Source organism: Crocodylus porosus, unplaced genomic scaffold (genome assembly GCF_001723895.1).
Source record: "Crocodylus porosus isolate Cpor-Errol unplaced genomic scaffold, CroPor_comp1, whole genome shotgun sequence".
Lineage (NCBI taxonomy): Eukaryota > Metazoa > Chordata > Crocodylia > Crocodylidae > Crocodylus > Crocodylus porosus.
The window spans coordinates 75,153,972-75,170,913 of NW_017728909.1; the positions used below are offsets into that span (position 1 = coordinate 75,153,972).

The following is a 16,942-nucleotide window of genomic DNA, read 5'->3' on the forward strand; positions in this document are numbered from 1 at the left end:
ATCATAAGCCTCATCAACTTTCCCTCTGGCTCTAGGGTACATTTTTTTGGACATACTTTAATGTAAGCACACAGCACAGTTTATATGCACTAGTTTGCATTCTTTATGAAAAAACAGAAGTAAATAAATTCCCCACAATTTCACCTATGGGAGAGGATCCACTGTGATGCTAGATGTTAGCTGGTGTGCTTCTGTTTTGATACCTGGCTGATAAGGACCATACAAACCTGGCTAGAACAGCATAGAAGTCAAAGTGTTTGCCTGTGCCAGGAAGTAGGAAATAGGATTGGCCTCAGCATTCTGGATAACACGTACACCAAGGAAGGAGGAGGAGATGAAAAAACAAAAATAATGTAGCCCCATTTAAAATGACAGGTTGACCAGAACATACTGTATTAAAAGCCAACGCTGCAGCACCTTGCATGGTGAGAAGACCCATAAAGCAACAATTCCCATATGTTCTCAACAGATCACCCTTCATACAAGCCCTGTGGGCAGCTATTACAAAAGGAAGAAAATGATAATGAGGGCTTTAAAGAACCTAAGGACATTTTCTTCAAATGATAAAGGAAGCCAATAGCTGATTTGTCCTGGCTGTTGTACCCTGGTGATACATACGTACGTTTGCAAAAAAGAACTATTACTTACTATTCCACATATGACAACTAGGGTTTGAATTATGGCAGGGCTTGAGGGGGTTGAGCCCCGAATAAGAGACAAGACCCCTCCTTCCCCCAGCAGTCAGGCAGAAACTGTTGTTTAGTGCGAGGGAAAAGCGGCACTTCCCCCTCGTTGCTGCCAGGTGCTTTTTGCTGCAGCCGGCTGGAGCCTGCGCCCAGGCTGCCCTGCGGCTTCTCTCGGCTGCCGCCGCTGCCGCTGCCACCTTCAGCTCCCCCAAGAGTAAAAGTGAACTTCAAACCCTGATGTCAACAGGGATCACCCCATGAAATTTTCAAACAAATAAAGGAACTACCGGTCTTGTTCTTACACAGCACCTAACAAGCCTGTGGAATTAACTGCCAAAAACATAACCAAGTTCAAAAAGCCATTAGACAAGTGTATGGAGGGTATGTCCGACAGGGGCCATTAAACAGTATTCAGGGATGTAACCTCAGACTCAGGTCATCCCTAACCTATGGCTGTTGATAATTGGGAAGATACAACAGAAGACAGATCAGCTTATACATGCCTTGTTTCTTATACTGTTCCTCTAAAGCAAATGCTACTTGCCACTGTTGGTTGGATGTACTTGGTCTGACCCAGTATGGCTGTTCTTATGTTCTCAGTCCCTATACTGCCCTTTTTGCGGTTTGCAACAGGGGCTCTGCATGTGGGGGCCAAGGAATCAGCATCTCTGCTGCCTGCCATGGAGCCAGTCCATCCCAAACTGGTCAAATTCTTTTCAGGCGCCAGTTCAGAGCCCCTAGCTACCAGGGCATCAAGCATCACTTATGCGGCATATTTACTTCTACCAACACTTACTACACAACTGGGAACCTGCAATGTTGCTGCATCAGGTAAATCAATCTAACTCATAATTTGCAGTGGCAAAATCCAGGAAGTGTTGTTACCTTTTCTTGATCTAGTAGAGTCAGCCGAAGAACATCAAACCCTCTACTCTCTGTCAGGGATTCTCATGCAAGACACCACAGCAGCTTGATGAAGTGCTCTACAGTCTACAGAAACCTCACACAATCCTACAAACCAATCCACAGGGATCCAATCCTGTTGTGTGCCTGGTGTGTACTTATTTACTGTCACATTCCTTTCACATCAATGGGCTTTTTATGACAAATTGCTACTACGACACAGGGGTACTATAGCAGCAGTTACTGCTATTTTAGCTTGGAGTCTGAGGAAACAAGATATATTCACAGTTTGACTTAGTAACCAAAACCACAGGAAGGAAGATTCTCCCCTTCAAGGTGTTGCATTTTCCATTTTCACTGACATGTCAGCAACTTCACCATAGCTGTGAACTGCTGGAAGGTCAGCTGTCTCCTATTCCCTTGAAGACCCTAAGAAAATACTCTTTCTACATTTGGAGCCATTTTTGTATCACTCTTAATTTCTATTGTTCCCCAATCAACTAAGTCAGTCTGGCTCGTGAAAACCCTTCTAATGTTTCTGCCCTTCCAGGCACGTATTCTGGGCAATTTATCTGAGTGATAACAAACCTGGAGGTGCACTTTGTTTTCCATTAATGCACTACAGGGCTACATGCATTTATGAAATTCTGGGCACAGCTTCACTCTCCTGATTGCTCTTATAAATCAGCAGAATATGAAGAATCAGCAAGAGAAGGTTTAATACAACAGAACTTTTAAAAATAATAGCGCTATTTATAATACTGTGCCTTTTCAGAATAAGGGTATGTCTACAGGGCAATCTGAAGCTATGACTGCCACTCAGGTAGACATATGCTAGTTTTAAGGTACCTAACTTGGGTACTGACAACCGTGCAGCTGTGGTGGAATACTCTGCTGATGAGTATTAATCCATCCTGAGTTTACATAGCCTGTGATGGTGCCCATACTGTTGAAGTGAGTATACAGCTAGCTTGTGTATATCTACATGGGCTGGAATCGGACCTTTTTGCATTTAGATGAAAGAACTGTTTTAAAGGAACCCTCAGGGCATTGTACATGTGCTTTTAAAAGTGCTCAGTGGTGCACCACATGCATTTGTATAAATGGCGAAATGCATGTCAGTGCTGAGAAAATGGTGATGGCACGCTTTTGAACTGAAACACATCGACAGTGTTTCAGTTCAAAAGCGCTCCGCTGCCATTTTCTCTGAGCTGATGTGCATTTCGCCACTTATACAACTTCATGCGATGTGGTGCAGTGTGCATCAGCTTGTGTGCAGAGCAGACTCGATTAATCATGCCAGAGATCTGATTAATCGAGTCTGCTCCGACATGCCGGATCTCTGGCATGTCACAGCACAAAAATGTATGTGTATAAATGCCCTGAGTCCTATGCACTCTAGATTCAGAGTAGTTAGGACTGCAGAAATTTTCCCCTACAAGGACCAGTATATCACCTCTCATCTCACCCCCAGCTGCTCTTTTCCAATTGACTCCTGCAGCAGGGAGTTGTGAAAAACCTACCAGCAGCACCTCACATCTTGTGTAACCTACAGCAAGAGAGAAGTCTGGTGACAGGGAGCAAGCCTGTGATCACAGACACACCTCCAGCAGGTCACACAGAGACTGTGGGTCTGTTTCAGTTTGTTAATAACTCTGCTGCAGTGAGCAGTCAGCAGGAAACTAAAGAAGCCCACTGGGGAAATCCCTGACTTTCCTGTTTAAAAGGGGGAAAATTACTTTTAGAGTAAGCATGTTCAGCTACATCCTTGGAAAAATATTACCATTTATATATTGAAATTGTTGTCATAGTAGTATTGCAGAATTTGGTTTTACAACAATTGCTGGGTGGAATTAAAAGGGACAATTGCTGAATGCTTTAAAGAGCTTTTGGCTCAGGTTCATGGAATGGCTTTATTTGAAAGGGTAGTTAACAGGGCCTCTACATTTTCTCTTGTTTCAAATTCTAGCTGCACAAAATGCTGAGGAATCCTTTTTGGTTGGAGAAGGAAACTACAGCATAAACCTTAGACAATAGAATTGGATTTGGGGTTTTCTGTCTATTTGCTGCTGGTTTAGTTTTGATCCAGGCTGCCTTAGACAGGGTCCTGAGGATCTCATGACTTCCCTCCCTACTCTCTGTGCCTGGATTCCCCCCTACTTAGGCACTACATCCTGCTATTCCAGTAGACACGGGCAATTGGTGCCTCCTGAATTGGGGGGGCACCAACAGGGCACGACGGGGGCATCAGAGGGGATCTACCGCTGGCAGAGCCACTTTCTGTGCCCCACTACCAGCTGGAGTGCTCAGTTGTGGGGGGGGCACGTGCCCCCCCATTACCCTCCTACACGTTGCCTATGCCAGTAGAACTGGAGGACACACATGTAGTCTCTGATTCAGCCACCAGGATTTCCAAATGAAGTTCCCCTTCTCAGGCAACCAGGGCCGTGCATTTCAAATCAGTGCAGCTGAATCCTTTTTTTACTGGCAGTTTAAACCAACATCTAATGACGCAACTACATATAACACACTCAAGCCATTTAAACAGCACAGTTACCTTACCACTCAGGGCTCGCTTGGGGATCTGGAACACAAAAGAAGATGGCTATGCTGATGCTTGTTGTTCTGGATAGCAACAAATCAGTACTCACAGAATGCTTTATGGAAGTCATTCAAACACCACCTCTCCCTACCTCAAAAGCTCATTTGGGCTAGCAGATGCAGGGGTATTGTGTCCTGCTGCCGGTCTGACGGTGGTCATGAAAAGGAGAGGTGTTGAATGTTTTAAAACCTATCTTGTTGCCCTGTGGAGCAAGGAGTGCTGCATCATTTTATCTTTTCAAATGTGTTGCCTGATAGAGGCTTGGAGCAGCTGCAGGCCTCTCAGAAACCAAAGAAACCCCTGGGTATATGGCACCTCTGAAAAATTATGCTAGTGGAACTTCTGGAATGGATGGGGTGCAATGCAGGCACTTGTCTTGTCAAGCTGCTGAGTGTAGCTTTGCTGAGGTCTTTTACCTTGTCCTTGGGCTTCCTTTGAGCTCAACTCAGTTATGTGAAGGTGGAGAACGACTTTATTAGGAAATCTCTTCAGCTTCAGTTGAAAAGGTAGGTTGTTGCCTGCAGTGTCCTGAGAATCTGTCCCATCTTGTCACTACAATCAGTTCTTTTTTCCCCTCTGGGGGAGATCTCTCTTGGACATGCTTATTGTGTTATACATCACATGGCTATTTCCACAAATTCCATGCAGAATCCTGTGTTTTTCCCAAGAAAAACTTGCTGGCTAGGGAGAAACTTGATGACAGCAGTGTCATGAAAAGACAGGGATCCTTGAATAGTGCAGCTGACTGTGTCATTTGCAGAGCTGTGCTGCAGACTTTATTACAATCTGTCACAATCTGTTTGGCTCTCAAATATTGAGAATTTCACATCTTCCCTCCACTGACCATTTAGTAGCTGTGATAATTAGGTCATGGAAAAAGCAGCAAATGTGAAACAAAGCTGGCAAAAGCAGCATATCTAGTGCTTTGGGGAAAAGACTGCCTTTTAATACAAAGCTTGACTGGCATCTGCATGTCTGCTTTGTACTGCAGTATGGGAGAAAAGTACATTTAGCTGTGCCACTTTAAATGTCACTGTGCCACATCATTACAGTATGATGTTATGGGGCTTCTGGATCTCCAACAGCAGCCTTATTAATGTTAAAAGATACTTATTTCTAATCAAGTTCCTACATTAAGGGCTGGTCCTAATTTCTATTATGAATCCAGGATCCAAACATCTATGGGCTTTGCAGAAGCTTAAAACCAAAGTGTCCACGTTGGTTAAGCCGTAGCTGGCATTACATGAAGAAACAGCCACTGTCATGATACAGAACAGCTTTCTGTTGACTCAGCTGATCTAATACCAGGGAAAAGTACAACTATGTCCATGCTCTGCTGTAAGCTGCTTGTGTTCTTAGCCTCTCCACTGAGAGGGGCACAACCGAGGTGCCAAACGGAACAGAAACTTCTGTGATACGGACACCAATCCACTGAGAATTGGACCAGCATCATGGAGTCACTTCAGACAGCCCCCCTACCAACCATGCTTGGGTTTGACTTGTCTTGTATTCCACTAACAATCCCTGGAACTCTAAGTCCTCCTCTCCAGGCATTTTAATAAGCATACAAGATTACACGAAAGAAAAAAAAACCAACGCAATACAAACCCCATGACTTTGTTGTGCATGGTAAGAGTAGACGATGGGGCCTCAAGAATCAGAATGCTCTTGCCTGGTCCCAGGGGCATGCAGGGGTTTTTAGTCACTTCATCCTTCTCATCCATTTTTCATAGAATCAAAGGACGTAGAGACCAAATAAGACTCAGTTACATCACTACAGCCATCTTCCTGCCAAAGCAAGATTGTTCCCCACAGGACATTTTTCACATTTCCTCCTCCCTCCAGTGTAGCTGCTGTAAGGACTTATGACCTGATGGTGCATTTACTAAGTATAAAGTCAAATAAACCAAGCTGCAGTGCTTCCTCCTGGAGTAGTGGAAGAGAGCCTGCCTGTATCATTTATGTGTCACCTTAGAGACTGTATAACATCCACTGCTGTCCTGGGCCCTCACTGTGTCTGGCACTGGGAACTCTAGCCATTGGGCAGCTGGGAATAGTTTCTCTCCATCATGGAAATGAAATATTTTCTGCCAACAAAGTCATTTTCTTGAGTGTCTAATGTCTTCATTTGGAGGAAAAGAGTCTCATATCCATCAAAGCATCAGACTACAGGGAGTGAAGGAGGGGAGGGGTTAAAAAAAGTATCACACAAAAAATTCATTGGGAGGAGGAATTTATGTTTGGCCAAAGCTAACTTATTTAAAATAATTCTAGCCTTCAAGATTGGGAATCTTGCTGACCCTGATGTGACATTATAGCATGCGACTTGCAGATAAAATATAATTAATTCTATTTGTTAATGTGCGGTTTATGCATGGAGAAAAGGGAAGAATAAATCTCTATGGAAAGGACAGCAGATGGATTGTCATAGTGTGCACAGCTATGGGAAGCCTTATGTCTTATTTCAGTTAGCTTCCACAGAAACAGTGACACACCGGAACAAATGTAAATGTGCAATGAAACCACATTGCTAAATTGTTAGAAGTGTAATGTGCTGGATCTTCTTTGTGCTGGATCTCCCTGGACAATTCATGTACAAGCCTTACCACTGACACTTTAGGGAGGCAGGCTGGTGGACCCCAAAAGCTGACTCAAGGGCAGTACTTTCTGTGAATGCATCAAGCAGCCAAGTAGTTACTGCAGTGCAGCAGAGACCTGGTGGTGCTGTTGCAAAACCAGCTGCAGACCATGAAAAAGTAAATGCTTCCAAACCACTAGATCAATGACAGGCTTTTTCCGTGCACAAGATGATCTCCTTCTTTTTTTTGTTGAAAGAAATAAGCTATTTTAAAACACAACTAGCATTAGTTCAAGAGAGAAGCCTCTAAATGCACTTCAGCAATTGCAAAACAGAAACTGTTTAGGAGAGAAGGCTAGTTTTAATGAAGTAGGGAAGGCTTGAAACTTTGTGCTAGAAGAGATTCATCCCCTCTTTCTGTATGACATTTTAAAAGGTTTGGACGTGACTCGGTTTTTTGCCATGAAGGAGATTGGGGGTGGGGAGGTGGAGGGAAGGTGGAGGGAGGAAGGGACGGACAGGGATGGGGGACTGAATTCTGAGTGAACTTAATGGCCTATTATCCTCACTGTCTCAGTCTCTGCCAGTGCAAGTAACAATAATAGATAAAGCCCAATGGCTGGATATTTCTGCAAATGTTATAAGCATTGTGATATTTAACAACATTCCCATTTGAATGCCTCCATTAGGCTTCAGTTAATTTCCTAGCTCTTATCTCCCTCCTTCAAAAGCTCTTTGAAGTTTCAGGAAGATGATACTGAACCATTTCACTTCCAGCTCACACTTGGAAGGTGATCTTTGCAAATGAAAGGACTGAGAATAACGTTTTATTTAAATCAGCGCTTACTTTTGAACATACAGTTCTGTTAGGAAGTGGAGTCTTCACAGACACCTGGAACACAAGGGATGCTAGTCATTCTCCATTTGTGCAAGTGAGAGAAACAGAAATTGTCAGTGCCAGATCGCAAGATCTCTCCCCAAGAACGCAGTCATTTGGCTGGATTCACAACAATATAAATCTATGCAGTACTATAAGGCCCTTTGTATGTTGGGATCAAAACCAAGTTGATTTTTTTTTAAATATAGCTATCACTAATCAGGTCCCAGTAGCTTCCCTCTGGATAGGACTTTTTGCCTGAGAACGCTGCTAAACACAAGAGAACACATATGGCGGTTAGTTTATAGACTAGTTTGGCTAGCATGGTCCTCAGAAAAATATCTCTGTTTCCACACATCATGCAATATGTGTCTGAGCCCTTCTGGCAGCAACAATCCCATTTAACATGGTCATAGCTAACTCAGTCTTATTTCCATTATATACTGAGCCTTAGATCCAATTTTATGTCTAGTTTAATCTAATTATTTTTCTTTCCCTCTTCTGCCCAACCAGTGCTACTTGCTATGCATTTGCTAGGTTTTTAACTGGAAATACTGGCTAATCGACTTAAGGCGCAGTAGATAAACTGAAGTTTTTCTGCATTTAGTTAGCAAACCACGCTTTGTGATTCTGCTCTGCCTCTGCTACCCAAGGCCAGGGGCATCAACTGGAAACCAAATAGTAAAGGCAACAAAACCCAAAAGCTACAGTTAAAAGATATACACACAGAATGCTGACCCAGCTGCTTCTAGCACCACTATCAGACTCTGCAGAGATGAGGCAAACGGCCCTTGGGCAATGATTACTCCACTTACGTCATTTAGGGCTTTTACCCAACCAAATGCATATACAGAACACCAATTACAATTTTTTTAAACCACCATTTTTGTTTACTGCATCAACCAAACTAGATGTGCAGCAACTGCAACCTAACACTATAAAGCAAATAATATGAGCACTATTGATTTTTTACAGCAGTGATGATCTTACATTTATACAATGCCTTTCATGTTCAAGTATCTATAGGCACCTTACAACCTCAACCATGAAATTAAGCTACCCTACAGAGGAAAATGATAGGACTCAACAACACTACACACTCATTTTAGTCCAAAAATATAGAAGAAAATATTTTTTTCATCCTGAAACTGTTAGAAGGATTTTTAGTAGGCAGAACATAATTATCAGGGCAGGAACTGGACACCCGGTCTCTTGCATAAATAAATACATAAATACACAAAATAAAAATAAATCTGTGGGCTCTGTACAAAGGATGGATTTTTACGACTGGAGGCAAGGGTAAAATGTGTTTGCGCACTATCACTTAACATCATTTTCATAATGGTCACCACAAACTGCATAGCTTGCAGTCACTACACATGCAAACACAGAATAGGCGTGTAACTGCAGGCAGGCTTCAGCTTAAAAATATGTCCATTAATAACAACTGTTTGTCAAGATATCTGTTTCCTTTCTCATCTGAAAGCCAACAGCTCCCACAGCAATGTTCCCCTGTCATCAAGCTACAGAATTGTGTTGGTCCTCATTCAAAGAGATGAATGCAGCTGTTGAATCAGCAAAATGCCTCTACACCAGCTTCTACATTGGTTTCCCACCCAAGTACTGACCTGGGGCACATTTTCTTATCTGGAGACCTGGATTCTAATGCTACCTTTGCAATGGCAATCAGGTGTAAACTCAGGCAAATAACTAAAATGGGAACAGCAACACTTCCCTACTTCTCAAGGACCTGGCAAGATTTTGATGTTGAGGGAATTTTAAGGACTGAGATCAGCATCATGGAAAACCTTATAAACAAAGAAATCAGTTAAATGCAAGCAGCAGTAAAGAGATGGTTACAAACTTTTAGCTCTGATTTTGCCTATAAACACACCTGAGAGATCTCTACAAAGACTGCCAGACCAAAAAGAAAACCTAAATTTAAATCTTACTCTAGGGCTTAAACACAGAGTTTGGATTTCTCTAGGGACAAAGCCTTTTACTCTGGGATCCTACAGATTGTACATGACTACCGATCCACTTCAAGTACCTGTGAAATATCTGAGAGTACTTTTTCCCCAGGACAACTGGGGCTAATTCAATTTAATTGCCATTCAAGTTACCTGTGTAAATCCGGTCCTTGTTGTGATATGAGTCAAAGTCTGGGATAATCAGACCCTAGATAAACCCAATGTCTGTTTTTACCCTAAGGTTGTTGCATAAATCAAGTCTCCAGGAAGTGGAAGAGGTTACTTACCGCCTGAGTGCATTTGTTAGCTCTGCAGCCAGTTCACTCTCATTGTATGGTCTCAGCTCAGCTAGTGTTAATGGCGCTGTGGTCCCATCAGTGCATTCCTGAAAAATACAGGAGCATCATCTCACCCAAAGTTACTCATCACATTAAGGGATGAACTAACTGCACCTTTAAGCTCACGAATGCTTTTTAAACTGAGCCAAAACAAACTAAACACCACACAATTTACAAGGTAGATCCAGACTCCAATGGCCAGACACGCCATTTCACATACTCATCTAGTGTTTTATGCAACATTTCACATTATTGAGCATATTCCCATTGCTGTCTTATTTCACTTTACATGTGAACACCATATTTAAAGGGGAAAAATACCCACTGACCAAACAAAAATTCAAAGGCTGTTTCACCAAAATATCCATAGGAAAAAAGGACACTGCTCCATTCCTCTGCAGCCCCCCCAAAAAAACTGGCGAGGTTTTCTGGGGACACAGAAGCACAGATGAGGGAATGAGGGATTACAGAATTTAAAATATTCCCATTTTCACAGCAAAATTATAAACCTAAACAAACATACCTTATGTTAATTAAAGGAGAAATAATTTCCTCCCCATTAATTGAAACCTATCTAGACTATAGGATAGGATTTTAATTAAATCCTTAGCCATTCTCTAGAGATATGCGGTCTAGTGGATCCCAGTTTATTTCTGGATATGTATATCCTCTGTCATCAACTTGCAAGGAGAAGCAATTCTTGAAAGACCATAATAATCTTTGCAATAACAGTTATTGGGGTTGGTTCTGACTGCATTCCTCCCCAGAAATAATAAGTGCACTTCAGTCAGGGGATATAGGATCAAAGTGCTCCTAAATCCTAGAATGGAACATGCCACTTAATACCTGAAAGAATCAGAAAGGATTGTGCAAGTGTACATGAAAGCCAGAGTGGTTATCATGCTTATACCTCCTGGGGGAAGAAATGTGATTAATTATGTTTACTCTGAACCTGGAAACTCATTAATTCCTGACCTTGCCCATTTTGTCTTTGCTGCTACTGCTGGTGGAGCTGAGAGATCTCATTCTCTGTTCTTTTTGCTCTTCCACCTCAGACTTAAGGTGCTCGATGTGGACCAGATAGGCCTGTTCTTGGGCTTCTCGGGTACTTAGTTTCAATTCAAGTGCTTTCTTTTCTTTCTCTAGAAGGTACAGTTGTGCCTTTAGCTCAGCCATCTCCTCCTGTTGAAGAGAGGCAGATCACTTCAAAGAATTGTACATAAATGGGAGACAGTGTTTAGACAAGGAATTAAATCACATCTGTATTACTTACCAATGCTTCAAGCTTTAGTTTGATTTTCAATGTATTTTTAATTTGGGAGTCACTATATATAAGTGTGCTCCTGTAACAAGAATCATTTCCAGACACATAACAGACAGGAGTTTTCTACAATAAATGTGGTTTTTTTTTTAACTGAATGAGATCATGTGTGTTATATTTATAAGCAAAAATAACTAGGAAAACATTTGCAACCTGCATTCATTTGGACATAAAAGACCCAACTGAGAGATAAGTCTGAGTTGGTGCAATATTTGCTTCTTTCTGAGTACACCAATTAGCATTTAGACTGTCACAACCAAATTCAAAGGCGGTTAAGTTACATGCTAGGAGAGGCATGGTAATCTAAGGAAAAAATAATTAATTTAAATTAATGTAGCTATCTTAAATGGATCAAACCTAGGTAGCTGACAAACTATAAAGAACAATGTAAACAAGGAACTGTCACCCAGTGGGTTTGTTTCTATAAGATCCTACACGGTTTTGTTCTTGGCCTGATGCTAATCATTATTTTTATCAATGATCCATAAGAAAATGTAAAATCATTATTGATAAAATCTGTTGGGAAACACAAAAACTGGTAAAAAGGAACATAGTAATGGGGACAGGTCAGTTATACTTGGCATCACTTGAACTGCATGCACTTGCATGTGCTTTAATATAGCTAAATGCAAGGTCATACGATGTAGGAACAAAGCATATAGGTCACTTGTATGGGACTGGGCAATGTATCCTGAAAAGCAGCATTTAGAGATGACAGTTCAATGGTAATTCATTGAACATGAGCTCCCAGTGGAATGCTGTAGAGAAAAGGGTGGGTACAATCCTGGAATAATTTGCAGGGGAATATCAAATACAACTTACTGGGTGGTACTGTACCTCTTTATATGCCATTTCTGAGACCACTAATGAAACACAGTTTCCAGTTCTGGTGTTCACACTCCAAAGAGGAAGATGGAATTGGAAAGGGTTCAGAAAGAGCTACAAGAATGACTAAAGGAAGATCTGACTTAACAGACTTGAAAAAAAACTGGTCTGTAGGGATTTTTGCCTTCCTCCATAGTGGGAGGAATAGCTCTCTTTCTTGGATCTCAAGTGCACTTTAACAGGCCTTGCAGCACCAGCACACTGACTGCTGTTAATCCCCTGCTTTACCTGTGGCAGGCTGGGGTGCTTTGGTGCCCTTGGGCTATGTCCCTTGTGGTTATGCCATAGAGTTGATTGTGTAGTGTTAGGAACAGGTTAGATAAAGACTTGTATAAAATTGTTTGGATAGGGATTATCCCGGCTTGAGCAGAGTTTGGACTAGATGATATGATTCCACCTAAGTTTACTGCACAAAAGATTAAGCAGCAACTTGATCACTGTCTACATAACATCTACTTGCAAAAGAGATTTCTGTTAGTAGAGATCTCTTTGATCTAGCAGAAAGAGAGATCCAGCAGCTGGAAGCTGAAGTCCAACAAATATGCTCAAGAAAGAAACTTTTGTGCTTTTTTTACAATGAGAGTAATTAACCATTCATAGTTTCATAGTTGGTAGGGTCGGAAAGGGACCTGAGCAGATCATCTGGTCTGATCCCCCTGTACATCTAGCCTCTTTTTAAAGACCCCCAGAGTAGGAGCCAGCACCACTTCTCTTGGAAGTTGGTTCCAGATCCTAGCTGCCCTGACCATGAAGTAGCGCCTCCTGATATCTAGCCTAAATCTACCTGCTGCCAGCTTGTGACCTTTATTCCTGGTCACTCCTGATAGTGCTCGGGGGAACAGTGACTTCCCCAGTGCCTGCTGGTCCCCTCTGACTAATTTGTAACAGGCCACTAGATCCCCTCTCAGCCTTCTCTTGTGGAGGCTGAACAGGTTCAGGTCCCGTAGCCTCTCCTCGTAGGGTCTGCCCTGCTGCCCCCTGATCATGCGCGTAGGCCTCCTCTGGACCCTCTCCATGCTGTCAACATCCCTCCTGAAGTGCGGCGCCCAGAACTGGATGCAGTACTCCAACTGCGGCCTGACCAGTGTCGCATAGAGGGGGAGGATCACCTCCTTGGACCTGCTCGAGATGCATCTGTGGATGCATGACAAGGTGTGGTTGGCCTTCCTGACTGCACCCCCACACTGCCTGCCCATATTCATCTTGGCATCAATGACAACTCCAAGATCCTTTTCTGCCTCTGCACTGATGAGAAGGGAGTTCCCCAGCCTGTAGGTGTCCTGCTGGTTCTTCCTCCCCAGGTGTATCACCTTGCACTTGTCAGTGTGGAAACCCATCCTGTTCTCATCCGCCCACCCCATAACCTGTCTAGGTCCAATTGTAGCCTAATCCTCTCTTCTAGCATGCCCACATCCCCCCACATCTTAGTGTCATCAGTAAATTTGAACAGGGTGCTTTTTACTCCCTCGTCCAAGTCACTGATGAAGATGTTGAACAGTGCGGGCCTGAGGACCGAGCCCTGGGGGACCCCACTGCCCGCATCCCCCCAGGCTGAATAGGACCTGTCCACTACCACTCTCTGGGTGTTGCCCTCCAGCCAGTTGGTGACCCATTTGACTGTGTGGGTGTTGACACCACAGTCCCCCAGTTTTTTAATGAGAACAGGGTGAGAGACAGCGTTGAAGGCCTTCCTAAAGTCCACGAAGATTATGTCCACTGCTACCCCTGCATCTAAGAATTTGGTGACCTGGTCGTAGAAAGCCACCAGGTTGGTCTGACAGGACCTGCCTCTAATGAACCCGTGTTGGTTGCCCCTAATCATAATCTCCCCTGCTGGGCCCTCGTGGACATGCGCCAGGGTAATTCTCTCAAAAAGCTTACCCAGGATTGAGGTAAGACTAACTGGCCTATAGTTTCCCGGGTCCTCCTTCCTCCCTTTTTTGAAGATGGGAACCACGCTGGCCCTCTTTCAGTCCTCTGGCACCACACCAGAGCACCATGAGTGCTTGTAAAGCAGTGCCAGGGGTCCTGCAATGACCTCAGCCAATTCCCTCAGCACTCTGGGGTGGAAATAGTCCGGACCAGCTGATTTAAATACATCCAGTCCCTCCAGAAGTTCCCCGACTAGTTCCTCACTAACCCTTGGCCTAGGTGGGCCTGAGAGGGGCCCCATGTGGGGGCTGATCTGGTCCCTGCTCAGAAAAAAGGTGAAGAAGTCGTTAAATAGGTTAGCTTTGTCATCTGGTGTGACGACCAATTTCCTAGCGTGTCTTGCAGGGGCCCCACATTACCCAGTACCTTCTTTTTGCCCCCTATGTATTTAAAAAGGGATTTCTTGTTGTTCTTGATCGGGGAAGCTAGTCCCAGTTCCATCTCCGCCTTGGCCTTCCTGACTGCCCCCCTGCATCCCCGAGCAACCGTAGTATAATCCTCCCTGGTGATGGCCCCTCCCTTCCATTGGGTGTACGCCTCCCTTTTATCTAGGAGACATTCCTGGATGCTTCTGGTGAGCCATGGGGGCTTTTGCGCCCTCCTGTTCCCTTTGATCCGTGTTGGGATTACTTCCCTTTGGGCTTGGAGGATCGTCTCCTTAAGGAGCGACTACTCTCCTTGGACACCTGGCTCCCCTCCCCTCCAGGACCTCAGCGCTTCCCCGACTATTCTCCTTAGCTCATTGAAGTCCGCCCTCCTGAAATCTAGGGCTGCTGCCTTGCTGCAGGCTTTTGCTACCTTGCGCTGGATGGTGAATTCCAGCAGGTGATGATCACTGTCGCCCAGGTGGCTGAGTTGAAACAATTTACTTAGGCACATGGATTCTCCATTACTTGAAGTCTTTAAATCAGTGGTTCTCAACCTTTTCAATTTCAGAGCACCCCTCCAGCACTTCTTTGAAAGATGCAGCAGCCCCAGTAGAGAACCAATGTTGGTGCTGCCTTGACTGTTCTGGGTTTCACATTTTAAAAAGCATGCAGAGAAGCTAGAAAGGGTCCAGACATGGGCAGAGATGATCAAGGCTTAGAAGTCAAGTTATATGAGAAGACGCTGAAGGAGTTACTTGAAGGGCTGCCATTTACTTTTCTCTAATGCTACAGAGAGGAGGACGCAGGATCAATGGCTTGAAGTTGCAGCAAAGTAAATTTAGACTGGATACCTAGAAAAACTTCTTCAGTGTGAGAAAAGTGAGGCAGTGGAATAGACTGCCTAGGGAAGCTGTGGACTCTCCATCACTAGATATGTTTGAGAAGAGGTTGGACAGCCACTGGTCAGAGATGATGTAGGCATAGCAATGCCTATGTTCTACCATGGGTATTTCCCATGCTTCTGGGCTTTGTTGGTTGCTCCCACTCCAACCTCCCCACTTTTCTGCTATATGTATCAGGGTGTTTTTAAGCCTCCCCAGAGGCATCTGGAGCTGGCTACGGCTAAGGCTGGGGACTTCAAATGGGATGTACCGACTGTCCTGCTAGGGGCAAAGCCGGAGGTTCCTGGCCAGAGGGTCTTACCCCTCCGTTCAGGGTCGAACTGATGGTTGTATCTGGAGTCAGGAAGGATTTTTACCCCATGGGCAGACTGGTACAGACTGTGGGGGGTTTTGCCTTTCCCTGTAGCAAGAGGCATGGCCATCTACCTGGGGCCTCTTGAGCACCTATTGGCAACATTTCATATAAGGAGGACATTGGCTGCCATAGTCCCCCACCTTAACCTGTAGCAGGTTAGGGTGTCCGGTCTATGTTGTGTTAGGGCGAGGGTAGTCTTAGGTAGAGTTTAGATTATGCTTGCATAAGATGGTTTGGATAGGGATGATCCTGCCTCAGGCAGGGGGCTGGAGTAGATGACTTCTAGAGGTCTCTTCCAGCCCTGCTTCTCTGTGACCCCAGTGCTTGTCAACCAGGTTTGGCCATCTCCAGGTAAAAATGTGCCCCACGTCTGCTGCACAGATAGCTTAGGAAGAGCTGTGGTGCACACAGTACTGCTGCACTACAGCTCTAGCTAATCTAAAGCAGGCACGAGCTGCTGCGTGTTGGGTAGCTCTTTCTCATCCATCTCCACCTTTTGCTTCTCCTCCTGGTCTTCCCACAACTCCCCTCAGAAACAGAGGCGTGAGAGTCTTGTGTGTCTCTGTTTCTGGGAGAGCATAGGAGGTGCAGAAGAGGAAGGGCTACAGCACCAGCCAGCAGCTACAGCTTTAGGGTTATCAGAGCCCTAAAGCAGAAGGAGTGTATGTATAGGGCAGTTTTACCTGGCTGCTGCTACCATGACATCCCAGTTAAGAATCCCACTACTTTAAATTCAGGTGGGGCTCCTTCTAAGAGATAGTTTATAATTTGTGGTCTGTGGACCCTACGTCTACGGGGTCTGCGAAAGATGACTATGATCTATCAAAAGTACGTGAATACCCACACTTACAATACAAAGGGGGCTGCATCTCCATTCAAAATTTTTATGGGTCCACGAATTAAAAGGTTGAAAACCACTGCTCTATTTTAAAGAACAGTTATAGAGCTGATAGACAAATTAACGGGGAAGTATTTTATTTGTTATGAAGACAATCAGATTGGATGACCAGTTTGGTCACTTCTATGAATCTGTGACTCAGTGCCTTGTTTTATTCAGTGAAGAGTGACATTCGTGGACTTCAAATAGATCCCCTGAAACCAGTGTGGCTGGAGTACGGTAATGGTAGCTATGATACCCACTGCAGGTGCGAGGATAAAGTAGTCAGTAAACAAGAGGGCACATCTCAGTGTCTTGCAGGGATCAACCAGAAAGCATACACAGTGG

The 16,942-nt window shown here is 44.1% G+C and overlaps 1 protein-coding gene across 2 annotated transcripts in view; it reads right to left on the bottom strand.

Moving 5' to 3' along the window:
• The window catches only part of MCC (mutated in colorectal cancers), a 357,260-nt gene that overhangs the window by 9,301 nt on the left and 331,017 nt on the right, over positions 1-16,942 (bottom strand). For both annotated transcript variants that reach the window (XM_019532486.1, XM_019532487.1), the window contains 2 exons: positions 10,930-11,136; positions 9,904-10,001 (listed from right to left, as the gene is read on the bottom strand). In XM_019532486.1, coding sequence (XP_019388031.1) covers positions 9,904-10,001; positions 10,930-11,136 — 305 coding nt within the window. The remainder of the gene's footprint in view (positions 1-9,903; positions 10,002-10,929; positions 11,137-16,942) is intronic.